Source organism: Lissotriton vulgaris, chromosome 6 (assembly GCF_964263255.1).
Source record: "Lissotriton vulgaris chromosome 6, aLisVul1.2, whole genome shotgun sequence".
NCBI classification, from domain to species: Eukaryota; Metazoa; Chordata; class Amphibia; order Caudata; family Salamandridae; genus Lissotriton; species Lissotriton vulgaris.
In genome coordinates, this window is record NC_141694.1 from 369,644,418 (window position 1) to 369,661,734 (window position 17,317).

General features: G+C 46.4%; 1 protein-coding gene across 2 annotated transcripts in view; it reads left to right on the top strand.

Annotated features, from left to right (window-relative positions):
- The window catches only part of PXDN (peroxidasin), a 582,246-nt gene extending 569,172 nt beyond the window's left edge, over positions 1–13,074 (top strand). For both annotated transcript variants that reach the window (XM_086926391.1, XM_086926392.1), the window contains 2 exons: positions 9,933–10,046; positions 10,833–13,074. In XM_086926391.1, coding sequence (XP_086782517.1) covers positions 9,933–10,046; positions 10,833–10,958 — 240 coding nt within the window. In that variant the 3' untranslated portion in view covers positions 10,959–13,074. The remainder of the gene's footprint in view (positions 1–9,932; positions 10,047–10,832) is intronic.
- Positions 13,075–17,317: the final 4,243 nt, after the last annotated feature.

Genomic DNA, 17,317 nt, shown 5'->3' on the forward strand with positions numbered 1-17,317 from the left:
AGGCAGAGCCCAGGGTCAGTAAGAGTCAGTTACCCCCAGTACCAGTCAGCAAAAAAGTTCATGGGTGCCCAGGGCACAGGATGACTTTGCAACCCCATACCATTAGATTCCTGTAAACTGCTCAGCTCTAGAGGGCTCTGCCGAGATAGTTACACACAACCATTATGATCTGCACAGGACACAGCTCTTTGCAGAACACCTATCTTGAGCCAAGTCATTGAACATTCTCTTGATGTTTTTATTTATTAAATATGGTATTTAAGTGCAACATATATGGAGTAATGTTGTAATGCAATATAATCTCAGGGTGGCAAAGAAAGAAAAGATTAACCAGGCCAAGCTCTCCTTCTGTACTTAGAGAGATGCAGTGATCCGTAAGGCAACTGGAGATGCATTCCAATGCTTTGCAGCTGCTCTAAAGTAGGCTCTGTCACCAGTGGTTGCACAGTTACATTTTGGTACATTTGCGAATGGTGCAGCAGTTTGGGATCATGCCATTGAAACATTGGGTTAAAGTGGAATCTTAAGAGTCAAAAAGAGACCTGTGAACAAGGCACATCGCCTCATTGGGAAACAGTGAAGAGAGATAAGAGCAGTAGATATTAAATCTGATTCCTTGAGTTGCAAAATTAATATAGCAACCAATTCGTGGAATAATAATTTTTTTAGGGAGGTGAAGGATTTCAGTAGTCCAGACTTGCAGCAAAAAAGGAATTTTGAATTTGAATGTTGTGCATGAAAGAAGAATACCCATAAAAGTGCAGATCTGTATATGCTTGAACTGACAACAGTATTTGTCTGTTTGGTTATAGTGAGGCCATCATCCAAATGTATGCCCACATTCTTCAAACATGTTGCAAGTAGTGGCTTCTTGCAGCAAGGTGGCTAGAAAGGGAAATTCCCAAAAAGCTGATGTTCTGAACAACAGTAAGATTTCAGTTTCCCTCCATTCCATTTCAGCAGACAACACATTCACTCATTAACTGTCTGTAAACAGCTAGCATAGTAGCTCATGGACAGAGATCTCCCTCATTTTTAAAAATAATTATTTTGTCATCTACATACATGAGAAATGAAAAGCCAAGAGACTGAATTAGTTGAGCCACTTAGTCCATACATAAATTAAACAATAAAGGTAAAAGTATAGATCTGTGAAGGATATTACTTTGTTGAATTTTTATAGGAAATACAAAAGTCGTAATAGAAACTTAGCCCTGCCTTTTCAATAAAAAGTTCCAAGTGCCAAGTAAGAGCAGTATCTTGAATACCAAAATATTCTGGTCGACTTAAAAGTAGATGACTGTGTCAAATGCCGCAAACAGGTCCAGAAGGATCAGCGCAACCGGAATGCCATGGTCCCCACAGGTTCTCAGTTTGTTAAGCACAGCAGGAACAACATCTGTCCTGGACCCTTTTCGGAACCCAGCTGCTTGGGGTGGAGAAGGTAATCTTATTCTACATAATCTGTGAGTTAGTCGTAAACTGCACCTTCCATAAAGTTTGGCCTATCATTTTCCTGACTCTCATGATCAAAAGATTGCTTCTTTAAACGTAGAATAAAAAGTGCTTTTTTCTCTCCCAGGGATTAATTCTGGTAATTATAGAAGACTTTATAATAGCTTGCACATGCTCCTGGTCCTTTAAATAGGATCTTTAAATACTCTGACAGGTAAGATGCTTTGGCGCCAGTAAAATGGAATGCCATTTGTGAGATATCCAACATTGGTTTCCACTGCCATTGATGGGCAGGGTGGGGCTTTAATCTAAATGATTGCAAAACCTAGAATATAATATATCCTATGGAACTCTCCCACCAACCTCCCAATCCCTGTTGAAGAACATTACTACCCTGACAAGGTAATTTCTTTGGAAAAATAGAACCCTATGTGTAGCAATGGACAAATTATACAAGACTACCAATATCTGAAAGAGACACGTTAGTGATAGATTCCTTACCTTAGAATATCCCCAGGCGTCAGACTGGAACCGGAAATTTTTGCGTAGCAGTACCTTTGTGCGTCCATCGTCGGCACCGTGATGACGTCGTCGGAGTACTTAGACGCCGCCTCCGCGTGCTGACGTCAGTTCTTCTTTTTTCCGCGCCAGCAAGCGCAGATCTGGAAAAAGCAGTACTTTAGTCACTTTTTGACTAGTCTTTTTTGATCTCTTTTTGCGACTCTGGACGGTGCCTAGGGATGCCTGGTTTCAAGCCCTGTGAAGATTGCGCCCGACTGATGTCGGTTACGGATCCTCACCGTCGGTGTCTCCACTGTCTCGCCGTCGACCACGACGACCAGGCCTGCCTCGACTGCCGGGCCCTTACTTCGAAAGCTAGGTAGGAGCGGTCCCGCAAGCGACTCAAACTCCTGCAGTCGGCCCCGCACCAAGAGAAGTCCCGGTCTCGCAGGAGGTCGAGGGGCAGGTCGCAGGGCCGGAGCCATCACAGCTCTGAGAGTCGGCATCACTCCTCCGGGTCGAAGTCGTCAGGTAAGAAACACTAGAAGTCGAAGAGACGTCATCGCTCTTCCGACTCCCCCCGACGCTCGTGCGCCTCGGCCGGGGGTTCGGGTGACACCGCCATGTGGCTCCGTGGGCGTCGCACCCTGCTCCACACCCTCCGGTCTCTGGGCCGGACGCGGCGCCGGGGGAGATCGAGCAATTCCTCATGGCCATGAGGATCCTCTCTTCCCCGACTGGTTCCACGGCGCCTTCGGGCCCAGCGGACCCATCTGGGTTCCCTAGCGGGTTAGGGGCTTCTGCTGCCCTTTAATGAGGCCTTGACTGCCGTACTTTTGGGCACTTGGTCCAGGCCCGCTACGGGTTCGCCCGAAGATAGGAACGTGGCCAGACGCCACCTCCCGGCCTCGGGCGACCCATGTTTCCTGTCCACCCACCCCACCCCCGAGAACCTGGTCATCCAGGCATCGAATTCCCAGACCACATTCCCGTTGGCTCCGCTGGACAGGGAATCAAAGAGGTATGAGAATTGTGGTAAGAAGATATTCTCCTCCCTTAGTTTGGGACTTGCGTCTTCCAACACCGCATACCTCTTGGGCCGCTACACCCACTCTCTGTGGGATATGGTCGCGGAAGTGCTGCCAGAGTGTCCATTGGAGGTACGGGCAAAACTCGGCCAAGCCCTTGTTGAAGGCTGGGAGGCAGCAAAATATTCTATCCGGTGTGGGCTGGATTCCACCGATTCACTAGGTAGAGCGATGGCAACGACGGTGGCGATTTGCCGCCACGCCCGGTTGAGGTCCGCCAACTTTTCTGCCGATGTCCAGAACACGCTGATGGATATGCCGTTTGATGGCCGTCGCCTGTTTGGCGGCAAGGCAGACCATGTGCTTGAGCACTTTAAGGACTCTAGGGCTACAGCCAAGTCTTGGGCCTCTCCGCCCCGCGCCAGCAAACGGGTGCCTTTCGCTCCTTCCGTGGCCAAGGAAGGGGTGCCACCACACGTGCTGCCAGCCACGCACCGCAGACTAACATCCAACGCTGTGGCGGCAGTGGAAATCGCCGGGGAGGCGGTCGGGGACAACGGCGAGGCCAGTCCACACCCTCCCCCGCAGCATCCGCCTCAAAACCCTCCTAGTCCGTGCTTTCGGCCCATGTGACGCCAGTGGATGGCAGGGTTCGCCATCACCACTCTCACTGGCGCACTGTCACGTCGGACAGGTGGGTGCTGCAAATCGTCCGAAGTGGCTACTCCCTCCCCTTCGAGACGACCCCTCCAGCCATGCCACTGCAACACCACCGCGTATCGTCCCTCTTGGCCAAGGGGCCATCGAGCACGTTCCTGGGCCAGAAGCAGGACGGGTTGCTACTCCCACTACTTTCTGGTACCCAAGAAGGGCAAAGGGGGCCTACGCCCTATCTTGGACCTAAGGAACGTCAACGGCTTCCTCCGGAAGGAGAAGTTCAAAATGCTGACTCTGGCTCAGGTCTTAGCTGCCCTGGACCCAGGAGACTGGATGGTAGCGTTGGACTTGCAGGACGCTTATTTCCACATCCCCGTCCTGCCGGCCCACTGGCGCTACCTGCGGTTCACGGTAGGCCACGAGCAATTTCAGTTTACCGTGCTCCCCTTCGGCCTTACCAGCGCCCCACGGGTGTTTACGAAAGTGATGGCGGTGGTCGCAGCTCATCTGCGCAGGTTAGGGGTTTCAGTCTTCCCCTACCTCGACTACTGGTTGTTGAAGGCGGGCTCGCCCCAGACAGTTGTCAGCCTCCTCCAGACGACGGCAGACCTCTTGCACCTGCTGGGGTTCTCCATCAATGTGCCGAAGTCACACCTGTGTCCCTCTCAGAAGCTCCTTTTCATCGGAGAGGTTCTTGACTTGGCGCGGTTTCGGGTTTACCCACCCGAGCAGCGGGTTCGGGATATACAGGCACTGATTCCAATCTTTCAGCCTTCATCTCGAGTTTCGGTCAGGTTGACGCTGCGGCTTCTGGGGCTGATGGCTTCCTGTATCCTTCTGGTGCATCACGCCCGTTGGTGGATGCGGGCTCTGCAGTGGGACCTGAAGTTTCAGTGGGCTCAGCATCAGGGCAACCTGTCCGACCATGTCCTGATCTCGGAGGGCACTGCGAGACAGCTGCAGTGGTGGCTCACGGACCGCGATTGGGTCAGCAGCAGATCCCTCTCTCTTCCTCAACCGGAGCACGTAGTTGTGACAGATCGCGTCCCTCCAGGGCTGGGGAGGCCACATGGGAGAGGCGGAGATCAGAGGACTGTGGTCTCCGTCGGAGTCCCTGCACCATATCAACCTTTTGGAGCTGCGGACGATTCGTCTAGCACTGAAGGCATTCCACCCCTCTGTCCGGGGGAGTGTAGTGCAGGTGTTCACGGACAACACCACCGCCATGTGGTACTGTAACAAACAGGGCGGGGTGGGGTCGTGGACCCTCTGACAAGAGGCTCTGCGCCTTTGGCAGTGGCTGGAACATCAGGGCGTGACCCTGGTGCTTCAACACCTGGCAGGTTCTCTGAAGGCCAGGGCGGACGAACTCAGCCGCAGGTGCATGATGGATCACGAATGGCGTCTGAAATCGGACGTGGCGCAAGGTCTCTTTCTGCAGAGGGGAGAGCCTTGGTTAGATCTATTCGCCACCGAAGAGAACGCGCAATGTCATCAGTTCTGCGCTTTGGAATTTCCAAGGCAGCACTTGCTCGGAGACGCTATTCGTCGCGAGTGGAGTTGCAGTCTGTTGTACGCCTTTCCGCCTATACCACTTCTGCCCAGAGTGCTGAAGAAGATTAAGCGCGACCGGGCACAAGTCATCCTTGTGGCTCCGGACTGGGCGAGAAGGCACTGGTATTCCGAGCTACTCAGTATGTCAGTCGATCCCCCAGTTCATCTGCCTCTTCAGGAGGACCTTCTGTCGCAGCAGCAGGGGACGGTCCTCCACCCGAACCTGTCCAGTTTCTACCTCCATGCTTGGAGATTGAGCGGCGACAGTTGAGGCCATTTGACTTGCCTCCTGAAGTCTGTAACATCATTCTGGCAGCCAGGCATCCCTCCACAAGGTCAGTATATGCCTGCAGGTGGAACAGATTTGTGGCATGGTACACAGCAAAGGCTGTGGATCCTCTCTCTGCCCCTCTTTCTGAGGTTCTTCTCTTCCTTCTTTCTCTTGCCCAGCAGGGCTCTGCTCTGGGCACTATCAAGGGCTACCTTTCTGCCCTTTCAGCCTTCCTCAGGCTGTCTGATCAGCCATCTTTGTTCAAGTACCCTATTGTAAATCGTTTTCTGAAGGGCATCACTCACACGTTTCCAAATGTTCCCTTCGTGATGCCTCAGTGGGACTTGAACCTGGTTCTTACTTTCCTGATGTGCGCTCCTTTTGATTCACTTCACAACTGTCCTATCCGCCTTCTTACATTGAAGACTGCCTTCCTGGTTGCCATCACCTCTGCCACGAGAGTGAGTGAGCTCGAGGCTCTATCCTCTAAACCTCCTTTTCTTTCGGTCCATCCGGACAAGGTTGTATTGCGGACAAAGCCCTCTTTTCTGCCCAAGGTAGTCACAGCCTTCCACATCGGGCAGTCCATCACCTTGCCCACCTTCTTTCCGCCTCCGCATCCCTCAAAGGAGGAAGAGCGGCTCCCCCGTCTGGACCCAAAACGTGCGCTCTCTTTCTATTTAGATCGCACACGCCAGTTCCGGGTGGATGACAAACTCTTTGTTGGTTACGTGGGCGCTAAGAAGGGAAAGGCGGTGCACAAGCGGACCATCTCGCGGTGGATCATCTTGTGTATCCAGGCGTGTTACCCCTTGGCTAAAAAGGAACCCCCTGTTGGGCTTAGGGCTCATTCCACTCAAGCCATGGCGACTACAACTGCCCTGGGCCGAGGAGTGCCCTTGCAGGACATTTGCCAGGCAGCTACGTGGGTCTCGCTGCACACGTTTGCAAGACACTATTGCCTGGACAGCCAAGTCCGAGGGATGGCTTCTTTGGCCGTTCTGTCCTCCAGGACTTTCTGGTGTGATGATTGGTTCGCAGACCCACCACCGGGGTTGGTATTGCTGGGGTATCTATCCTAAGGTAAGGAATCTATCACTAACGTGTCTCTTTCAGATGCACAAGTTACTACTTGTGTAACAATATATCTGTAAGAGACATTAGTTAGTGATAGATTCCTTACCGACCCACCCATCCTCCCCGTTCTGCGAACCGATATCTAGGGTTAAGCTCATCCCCTTTCAGGGCCCTAGTTTCATTGGCACCAGTGTTGGTTTTTAGCATAGCTCGGCGTTCCTGGCGCGGAAAAGCGGTGGCTAAGAACTGACGTCAGCACGCGGAGGCGGCGTCTAAGTACTCCGACGACGTCATCACAGCGCCCATGATGCCGACGATGGATGCGGAGCCGTAGACGACGCCTACCGACGCGCAAGGGTACTGCTACGCAAAAATTTCCGGATCCAGTATGACGCCGGGGGATATTCTAAGGCAGGGGTCTCCAAACTGGTCCTGGAGGGCCGGATCCATGCCAGATTTTTTAAATTACTACATGTATCTCAATGGGGATATCCAAAAAATCTGGCATGGATCCGGCCCTCCAGGACCGGTTTGGAGAACCCTGTTCTAAGGTAAGGAATCTATCACTAACTAATGTGTCTTACAGATATATCGTTACACAAGTAGTAACTTGTGGGATAGGAGGATTAGCTGTGGCAGACTTTACATCAAACTACAGTGTGTCCCATCTAAGATTAATAAATAAGGGCTCTGTGGCCCCGATCCACACCCAGCATCGATAACATAGGTATGACAATTGGCTGTCAATTCACCACTTTGCTAATGGTTTGGTGGAGTGCCACATCTCCACTTACCTCCATGCAACCAAGGTAGTATTGGATAGAAGGTGAGCTTCTATAGAATAGACTGGATGAATAAAGAAAGAAGACACCCCACTGTGGATCAATAGCCAGTTGCCCTGCACAGCTTCAGGATGGACATGAGTAATAAGCTCTTTAAACCAAATTAAGTAATTTGCAGAATTCCAGTAAGATTTTGGAGTGGAGCAGTTACAATCCTACTGCTATCTGAAACTCGGTCATGCCCTAAATCCCTATTTAAACACCAGGAAATACCACTATTCAGCCCTATAAAGAATACGGTCATTATGATGTCAAGGGTAGGTTAAGGTAAGATTTTCTGCATATATAGATCCCCATCACGAGCACCTCATCAAACTCTTTTGTTTTCCACTCTCATCTGTCGTAAGGATGCATTTGGCTGAATGTTATCCTTCACTGTGTAGTGCCCAAAGGACTATTGTTTAGCACCTGCTTGTGCATATGAAGTGTGTGGCTTGGGCCTTGCTCACCTGGTTAAACTGCATTGTGTTTTCATAAAGTATACCAAAAAAGTATACCAACCATGTTTGTTTTCTATGCATCTGCTTTACACCCTTATTTTTGATACGTATTTCCTTTAGGTTAATTTTTAAAGATTTGTAAAGCTTGATTTTTGGACCCGATTATGATAATTTTTGTTCCATACAGTTTATTTAAGGTCTCCTCTTTTATACTAAACTTAGTTATGTCTTTGAATATCATTCTAGTATTTAACTGCAGTACTTTGTGAAGTGTGGGGCATGGACCACCCACATTCCCACTATGTAGCCTCTTTTCTCAGCTCCCAATACAAGCTGTCAGACAAGTGATGTGTTAAGAACAAATCCGTTTACCTCTCCAGTAAGGACAGTGGGACAAACTCAAAAGGCCTGTCACTTCAATTTGTTAGTTATGCATGGTGTCTGGTACAATTTTTGTCCCTGGGCAACCATGTGCGGTCTGGGTGAGTGGTACACCTCTCCTTGGAAAGGACAGCCCTGCAGATGCTTTTTAGACTAATTCTCACCACTCTCTAGTAGACTTAGAACCCAGTAATCATTGAGCAGTGGCTAAATACAGGAATTTCTGTTATTCAAAGTTTTAATTAGAGCACTCAAGCTTACACTTACAAGCCTAGGAACTGGACATTTCCCAGAACTTAGATAAGGTAATACCACTTTTTTAACTCGTTTCATTGGTCACCATTACTTTAATTAGTGGGCTTACCTCTCAGTAGCTGCTCCTCCGCTAAGGCAGAGGAGTGTTGGTGCACTGCTCTGCGAGCAGTAGTTGAAAGAAGACTAAAATGATAATAGCCAACGTAATTATCATTTTAGGGTTCTGTTTCCCGGTGCAGGGTGGGCTGGCAGAGCAGGGGCCAGTGGGATAAGTGGTTTGCTCACTCCAAGTGCACATGAATGTTTGGCCGGCCGTCTCGTGCTGACCAAATCGCCATGCACACTTTGCATTTACTCCACCCAGTCAGCAGTACAGCCTCGGTGGAGAACATGCCCAGGCTCCCATTCCCCATGGGAGCGCTTAACCACTGCGCTCAGACCAACAGCAATGGTGCATTGCAGCATTGTGGATGGCTAGGGGAATCAGGAGCCTGAGTGCTGAGTGCTTCTTGTGGTGGAGGAGCTGAAGAGGAGCGAGAGGCGGCGGACGGCCAGCCGGGAGGTAAATGTTTTTAATTTTTTCGGTTCATTTACCACCACCGTCCTCCCCTTCCCCCCACTCGCCACCCCCGTTAAATAGCAGCCACCACTGTTACCTCTAAATATCCTGTGCACCAAAAGAAGGACTCACTTTGTCAGAGACAATGTAAGTTGCCCTGGAGAGTAATTATACAAAAAGTGAGAAAACCTGCACCTTTAGCAAACTAAACTAAATGTACTTTGATCAAAATTCCTTCATTAAAATGTTTGAGTTTGAAGAGAATTTTTTCACAAATAATAATTAAAAGTCATTGAAACTTTCTCAGACGGTGGTAACTTGCAATTGGAAATAGTAGACTATAAATAATCAGGATCAGAGCTGTAGGAATATTATATGCTCACCCTCATGTTGACACACAACCTATTTACCCTGAATGCTGCATATGCATGCAATTTGGAGCTCATGAATTCAAGCTCATAACCAATTGTGTTGAGATATTTGAGCGTTTTCTGGAGTAGCAGTATGAACATACAGTTTTCACTTTGTGGTACTAATACATATGCCTTTAGTATTATACTTAAAATGGTCCATGGAGAAGGATTGAAGGAGGCTTAAAAGTATAGCAGTTACTGCAGTGGATAATCTTTACTATTTTATCAAAAGTTAAATAATGGAGAATACTTTAAATCATGTAATTTAAACATAAATATGTATTTTTGCTTGGTCCACATTTTAGGTGCCTAATTCTTCAGAGTAATTTTACCATGATATAGCCTGAAAACTACCGCTAATGAGAGTTAAAAAGTTGTAATTTGACATGTGCAAACTTAATTATAAGTACATTTATTGTTATAAATGTACTTATAGATGTATAGACATCACTATAATTCTGTTATGTAACAAAACTGTTTTTTTCTAATATCCTTACAGATAAAAAAACTTGAATCTCGTCTCAGTAAAACGGAGTGCACTGACGAACTGGGTAAACCACATTCTAGCAATGAAGAATGGAAAAGGGACTCCTGCACTAAATGTGAATGCAAAGTGAGTATGCTAAAAGGTTCTAGTGCTAGTAAAAACAACATTATGTAATTGGAGCTCAGTGAAGAAAAGAAAAGCACCCAACCCATAGTCTGAATCCTTGCTGGTCCACTATGCCTTACTAGCTTCTGAGCTGGATAAACTCTGCATCATTACATTGGATAAAAATGTATCTGTCAAAAGCATCAAGAGGCCTTGTTGGGTGGGGGGGCGGTTTTATCGTTCCATTCAGCACTGAAACTGCATGGTAACTGATCAAAATTATTAATATATGCTATTTTTCTACACACATTTAAAAAATGATTTATATAGCTTAAAGACATGTTGGGATCTACATCCACTAATCTTCCAAATTGGTAGATACACCATGTTAGTGTTGCAACTAATCACTTTCAAATGGCCTTAGCAGTCAATTAATAGAAACAAATGCATTGGTAGATTTACCAGAACTCATTCATCAGAAGGTTCACCAGACTTTGGCAACAATTGTTTTATTTCTCAGATTACAACAAAGGAAGATGATAAATATATGTATAGATACATTACAAGTTAACCCATTTGAAATACTGAAAAGGTGTTCTCCCTGAATTTATATATGCTGTCCAACAAGTCATGATTTCTTCTGTGGTCTCTTGGCAGACCCTTTAACCACATTTAAATATGTGTACTAAGTTGGTTGTTTGATTTTTGTTAATTTAGCTTCTCTCATATTAATATTAGTTGTATCTATGTCAGGCACATTTATATTTTTGGAGCAAACCCCTATTTTTATGTATCTTTTTGTTTTAGGATGCACAGATAACTTGTTTTGTGGAATCGTGTCCGCCTCCAGACTGTTTGACTCCGGTGAAGATCAAAGGAGTCTGCTGTCCTGTTTGCATCAGACAGAATGTTAGCAAGAAAAGAAAGACATAAATTCTGTAATATTTAGGACATGTTGTCCTACTCCTTTTCATACTATTGGAGCACATAGATGGCAGATGCAGGCTTACAGCGAGAAGTACAGACTGTTCATGAGAAAAAATGAAATGCGCTGTAAATGTGTACGGTCACGTACGATTTCCTTTTGTTGCCCATGAATGAAATTGCAATGCAAATGTTGGGAAAGAAAAAAGGTGAGAAGAAAGAATAAATGCTACCATATTTTATGGTCCAAGGATTCTCAGGTTGGAGTAATTGGAACTGGTGCTACTTTTCATGCCTGTTACTGATTAATGTTTTATAACCTCAAAACTTTTGTGCATTTTTTTATGACAATGTTGTTATGAAGTGAATGGCATGATTGTGTTCCTAGAATCTGTTGGTTCTACTTTTACATGACACGACTGAACCACCATATACAATAACTGTTTTCAGTTTTTCTACAGCCAAAGTGTTTGTGAGATGTTCATTAATATCTAGTTGTTGTTGATCTGCTATGTAAGAAATGTGCAAATCTTTTTGCACAATCATTAGCTATTTTTCTACAGGAGACATCCACAGGTAGTAAATAGTGCTACTGTTCATATTACAAATTAAAGCAGTTTTAACATTACTATACTTCTCTGTACCCTATTTGTTAAAACAAATGTTGTTTGTCTTGGCTAATCAGTGGCCTTGGTTGTTTTTAGAATAATGTGCATAATCACACACTTAAAGACCATATCAATCACTTCAAACCCTATGGGATTTTTGCAAATAAGTGTTTTTCCTATATAATTGTGCAAGTAGAGAATATTGTCACTGTTGCAGATTACTCGTATAGGGAACATTTTTACCTTCAGTGCTATGTTTCAAAAGCTCTTTACTCTAACTGTTGCAAAGTTTATTTCAACTCAAAAATACATTTAGTGAAGGAAACAATTAGACCTCGTTACAGTGTTTATTTTCCTATGGTGGGTAATACATTAATGATATTAACAATAATCCACCAAAATATAAAATCATTGAGTTCCTTTCACAGAATAACACACAATAGCAATATCATATTTCTTTAGAAGCATTATTGTTTGTTCACAATTTCAGCATACTTTATGCAACAAACAGTTTAAAGTACTACACCTGCACATTGCACATAATGATGTGTAACGTGCAAGTCACCTATGTTTTATGCTTGATGTAATTTTAAACGATTGACGTCACAAAATTCACAACTTTGTGATAAACTGGTTGAGCATATTGGCAGCACAAGACTAGAAGGTGTATGTCCGAGGAGCATATGTTTATGGAAGAAAATTCATGTGCATGTGGTACTGAATTATACATTTTGTATATATTTTAGATTAGATAAATTGATTTTATACATATTGTCTTTTGTATTTTATATTCCCCTACCTCACATTTAAAGGCTTCATATCTGGCTAACGTATCTTCTTCATAACGTGAATTAATGGCCAAGACATGCCTGGTCATTTGAGTAACTTTGATTTTTATGTTTCTCCTTTATCCTACACCTTATGATTAGAGTGTACTAATGGTTATGTTAATCAGTAAAACCTTTGATATGCCATTATTGATGGGCGGCTTTACCCCTTCTCTTTAATAAAAAAAAACATGTTCTATTCATATGTTATTAAAAAGTTTCAAATTTTCACAACATGTACACATTCACTTTTGTGTAAAATTGGAAAAAGTTTACAGTCTTAAGGAACTGATTAGTTATGTTTGCACTTGCTGGGTGAACTGTGATTGTAGTGGGCCAAAAAGCAATTCCTAAGCCATATGTCAAAAGAAATATGCAATCTTGAACTAGAATTTGTTTCAGTAATATGTCTTTAGAATCCTTGTTGACACTTAATGTGGGTGTGATATGCTCAATAATAATTTGTTCAGTGTAATCTCTAGAACTCTTAGTTTGCTGACTGTACATATTTATTTGAATGTTTTGAATTTTATCAAAATCAGAATCCAATTGCAACTTTTGAATAGTGAACTTACCAAAGAAATGTTTGCACTGTGTAACAAATGCTTTTTCAATAAAAACATAAGTTCCCAAAGTCAATATTATTATTTTGATTTGCAAAATTACTAATAAACAAAATAATTCTACTGAGCTCTCTGCAGGCCAATAACTTATTTTTTAACTAGTTCTATTTTAACCCTGTCTTTTTTTAAGAAGACTGTGAATTCATTTGTTTGAACCTCCTTATCCTCATTCAATATATTGCTAGCCTCATCAAGGGATCACTGATTATGACTCAAACATGCTCTGCTGTGCTCTTCAAAAAAACTAATGCTCACTCCAGGATTCTCTCCAGCTACAAAACCATCACAGACCTACCATGTCTCACCAAGACAGTGCAAACCGTTTGTTTGTGGCAAGTGTAGCTGTAGATACACATGCTTTGCACACTGCTGCAATCCATGCTTGGGCTCGAACTTGTGCAATTTGTTTTTCCCAAAGGTACCTCTCGCTGGTAATGCACATGGGTATCGGCTCAATTGTTGGATTGTTTTTTCTCTGCTGTCTGGTTCAGATGTGTCCCCTTGAGCTCTGGTTCAATGCTATGTGGTGTTCTTGCCAGGCCCACTCAGATCTGTTTCTTGTCAGAAGAAGCTACAATTGTGACCACTCATCAGGTCTACCCTTCGCTTGTCATCTCCTCCTGCAGTGGGGTAACTTCAATGCCCAATTTGAGGCCCCACCACTTCTGGCCTCCATCAACTCCTCGACCCCAAAACTGTCCCCATAATGGAAAGGACTCCATTCCATGTCTGCCCAAAGTGTCACGCAAAATACCTTTAGGACAGACCTCCACCAAGCCTGTAACCTCTGCTTTCTCCCTCACCACATGGAAGGCTCCCATGCAGCATGTCTCAGCTTTTGGAACAAACAAATACGCCGGAATTGCCCGGCCCGTCATGTTGCCTCTGCTTTGATGGCACATCAGCATGAGGGCGATACTCTCAATATTTTCAGAGACTGAGACACCGAGGGTATTCAACAGTTTGAGGCATCCAGTGTTGAGACAGAAGCGCTGCCATCAGCAGAAAGTTCTGGTTTCAAATCCGAGGTGGACAAGCGCCCGCTAGCATAGCATCCTGCATTGAAATAGGTTGCTGTGAATACCAACCCTTCCACAGAACAATCCTCAACATCACTCACACTCTGGGGAGGCTAGAGCTTCAAGGTCACAGACCAGTCATGAGGCCTTCAAACCACCAATGCCACCAGGCTATTGTTGGCACTGATCAGAGGAGTCTGACCCAACCCCAAACCAAGCCTCAGCATTGAAGTCCTCCTCAAAACCCCATCCTTCCACCTCCAGCACCGCTTTGGCTCCAGCGTCAAAAAAATCATCAAGGACTCAACCGGAATCAAAGACTTCAGAGCCAGCTCGGCACTGGCAGGTCAATGAAAACCTTCAGCTCAGAAAAGACCAGCACTCACTGGCTGCCTTCTACGATGCTTCTGAGGATCTCGACCAGCTGATCCAGAAGTGCCTCCAAAAGGAGCTTGACGCCTGGCAGCAGCGTATTCACATTCAACCTGGGACATGGTGTATCCTCACCAAGCGTCCAGTCAGAACAAGGGACCATGTTCCTCCCAAGTGGAAGTTGACCTTCGAGGAGGCCTTAAATCCGCCTCCAGAACAAATGCCTAAGAAGCCTTGATGCACTGACAAGGGCATTTCTTCTCTTCTGTTGCATCGTCCACTTCCTCTTCATCCTTCTCCACCTCCTCATCTTCCTGTACCACCCCCTGCTAGACCAGTCTCTCAACTGCTGCTTGTGGACCCTATGCTACATTTACCTCCGGGTTCTCTTCCTTTGAAGAGTTGTTCTCAAGGTTTCCTTATGGCCCATATGACTTGCCATACTCCACACATTCCCACATGACCCTTAGGATACTGTCAAGTCAAGTCAAGTCAATAGATTTATATAGCGCGCTACATACCCAGAGGGTCTCAAGGCGCTTGAAGAAGGGTGGGGAGTTACTTGTCAAATATCCATGTTTTGAGTTGCTTTCTGAATGCTAGGTGGTTCTGAGTAAGGCGAAGGTGAGTGGGAAGTGAGTTCCAAGTTTTAGCTGCTAGGTAGGAGAAGGATCTACCTCCCATGGTGGTTTTGTTGATGCGAGGTACAGTGGCAAGGGCTTGGTTGGAGGATCGTAGCTGGCAGGAGGGGGTGTAGAAGGATAGTCGTGTGTTGAGGCATTCGGGTCCTATTTCGTAGAGTGCTATTTCGTAGGAGCCGGAAAGTAATCCTCTTATTGACGGGGAGCCAGTGGAGGTTTTTCAGGTGATCAGAGATGTGTTCTTTACGCGGGATGTCTAATATGAGCCTGGTTGAGGCGTTCTGGATGCGTTGTAGTTTTTTCTGGAGTTTTGCGGTGATGCCGGCGTAGAGGGTGTTTCCGTAGTCCAGTCGGCTTGTGACCAGAGCGTGGGTGACTGTTTTTCTAGTTTCGGTAGGGATCCAGCGAAATGTTTTTTTGAGCATGCGAAGAATGTTGAAGCAAGATGAAGAAACGGCGTTGACTTGTCTGTTCATCGAGAGTGAGGCATCCAGGATGACGCCCAGGTTCCGTGCGTGGTCCGTCGGGATGGATGCTTTTCCAAGGGCCTCTGGCCACCAAGAGTCGTCCCAGGCGGAGGGGGAGGTACCTAAGATGAGGACTTCTGTTTTGTCTGAGTTCAGTTTCAGACGGCTGTGCTTCATCCATTCGGCTACTTCTTTCATTCTTTCGTGTAGGTTGGTTTTGGCCGTGTTAGGGTCTCTGGTGAGTGATAGGATCAGTTGAGTGTCGTCGGCGTAGGAGATGATGTTGAGGATATGTTGGCGTGCGATGGCCGCGAGGGGGCTCATGTAAACGTTGAAGAGGGTGGGACTGAGTGAGGACCCTTGGGGTACGCCGCAGATGACTTCAGTGGCCTCTGATTTGAATGGTGGAAGGCGGACTCTCTGCGTTCTTCCGGAGAGGAACGAGGTGATCCATTCCAGTGCTTTTCCTTGGATTCCGATGTTTTTGAGGCGCTGTAGAAGGGTGCTGTGGCAGACCGTGTCGAAGGCTGCAGAGAGGTCGAGGAGGATGAGGGCGACTGTGTCTCCATTGTCCAGTAAAGTTCGAATGTTGTCTGTTGCTGCAATGAGGGCGGTTTCGGTGCTGTGCTTGGCTCGGAAGCCGGATTGTGAAGAGTCGAGGGATTTGTTGGTTTTGAGGAATGCGGCGAGCTGGTTGTTGATAGCTTTCTCGATGACTTTGGCCGGGAATGGAAGGAGTGAGATAGGACGATAGTTTTTGAGTTCGGTGGGGTCAGCTGTGGGTTTCTTCAGGAGGGCGCTGAGTTCGGCATGTTTCCAGCTTTCCGGGAAGGTTGCGGAGTTGAGGGAGCAGTTGATGACATCTCGGAGGTGCGGTGCAATAATGGAGTCTGCTTTGTTAAAGATGTGGTGAGGGCAAGGGTATGTGGGGGATCCTGAATGGATAGAGTTCATCAGACGGATGGTGTCCTCATTGGAGATTGGCTTCCAGTCCTTGAGGATGTTCAGGGGGGGTGGGGGTCCTGCAGTGGATTGGGTGGGTTGGTCTCCGGGTTGGTTGTCGAAGCTGTTGTGGATGTCTGCAATTTTGTTGTGGAAGAATGAGGCTAGGGAGTCGCAGAGGGCTTGAAAGGGGGTGATGTCGTTGGAGTTGGCTGAGGGGTTGGTAAATTCCTTGACGATGTTGAATAATTCCTTGCTGTTGTGAGCGTTGTTATCTAGACGGTCCTTGAAGGCTGTTTTCTTGGCGTTTCGGATTAGTTGGTGGTGTATGCGGGTGGCGTTTTTGAAGGCGTCTTTGGTGCTGGTGGTTGGGTCTTTTTTCCCGGCCTTCTCGAGGGAGCGACAGAGTTTTTTGGATTTCTTAAGGTCATCGTTGAACCAGGAGGCCTTCTTGCTGCCTGGTTTTATTTGTCGTTTTTTCAGTGGTGCTAGGGTGTCGGCGCTGTTGGATAACCATTGGGTGAGGTTGGTGGCTGCTTGGTCTGGGTTTGAGGAGTGGGCGGGGGGGTTTTGAAGAAGCGATGAGGAGATCTGGTCGATGGTGATTTTGTTCCAGTTTCTTTGCAGAGTGGGATGGTGGTGGTTGTTGGATGTGGGCTTGTTGTAGGTGAAGTGAACACAGCTGTGGTCAGTCCAAAGGAGAGCTGTGGTGTGGCTGAAGGAGACATGTTTGCTGGAGGTGAAGATAGGGTCGAGTGTGTGACCTGCGATGTGGGTGGAGGTAGAGACAAGTTGTTTAAGTCCGAGGTTTGCGAGGTTGTCCAAAAGGGTGGTGGTTTTGCGGTTGTTGTTCTTTTCAAGGTGAAAGT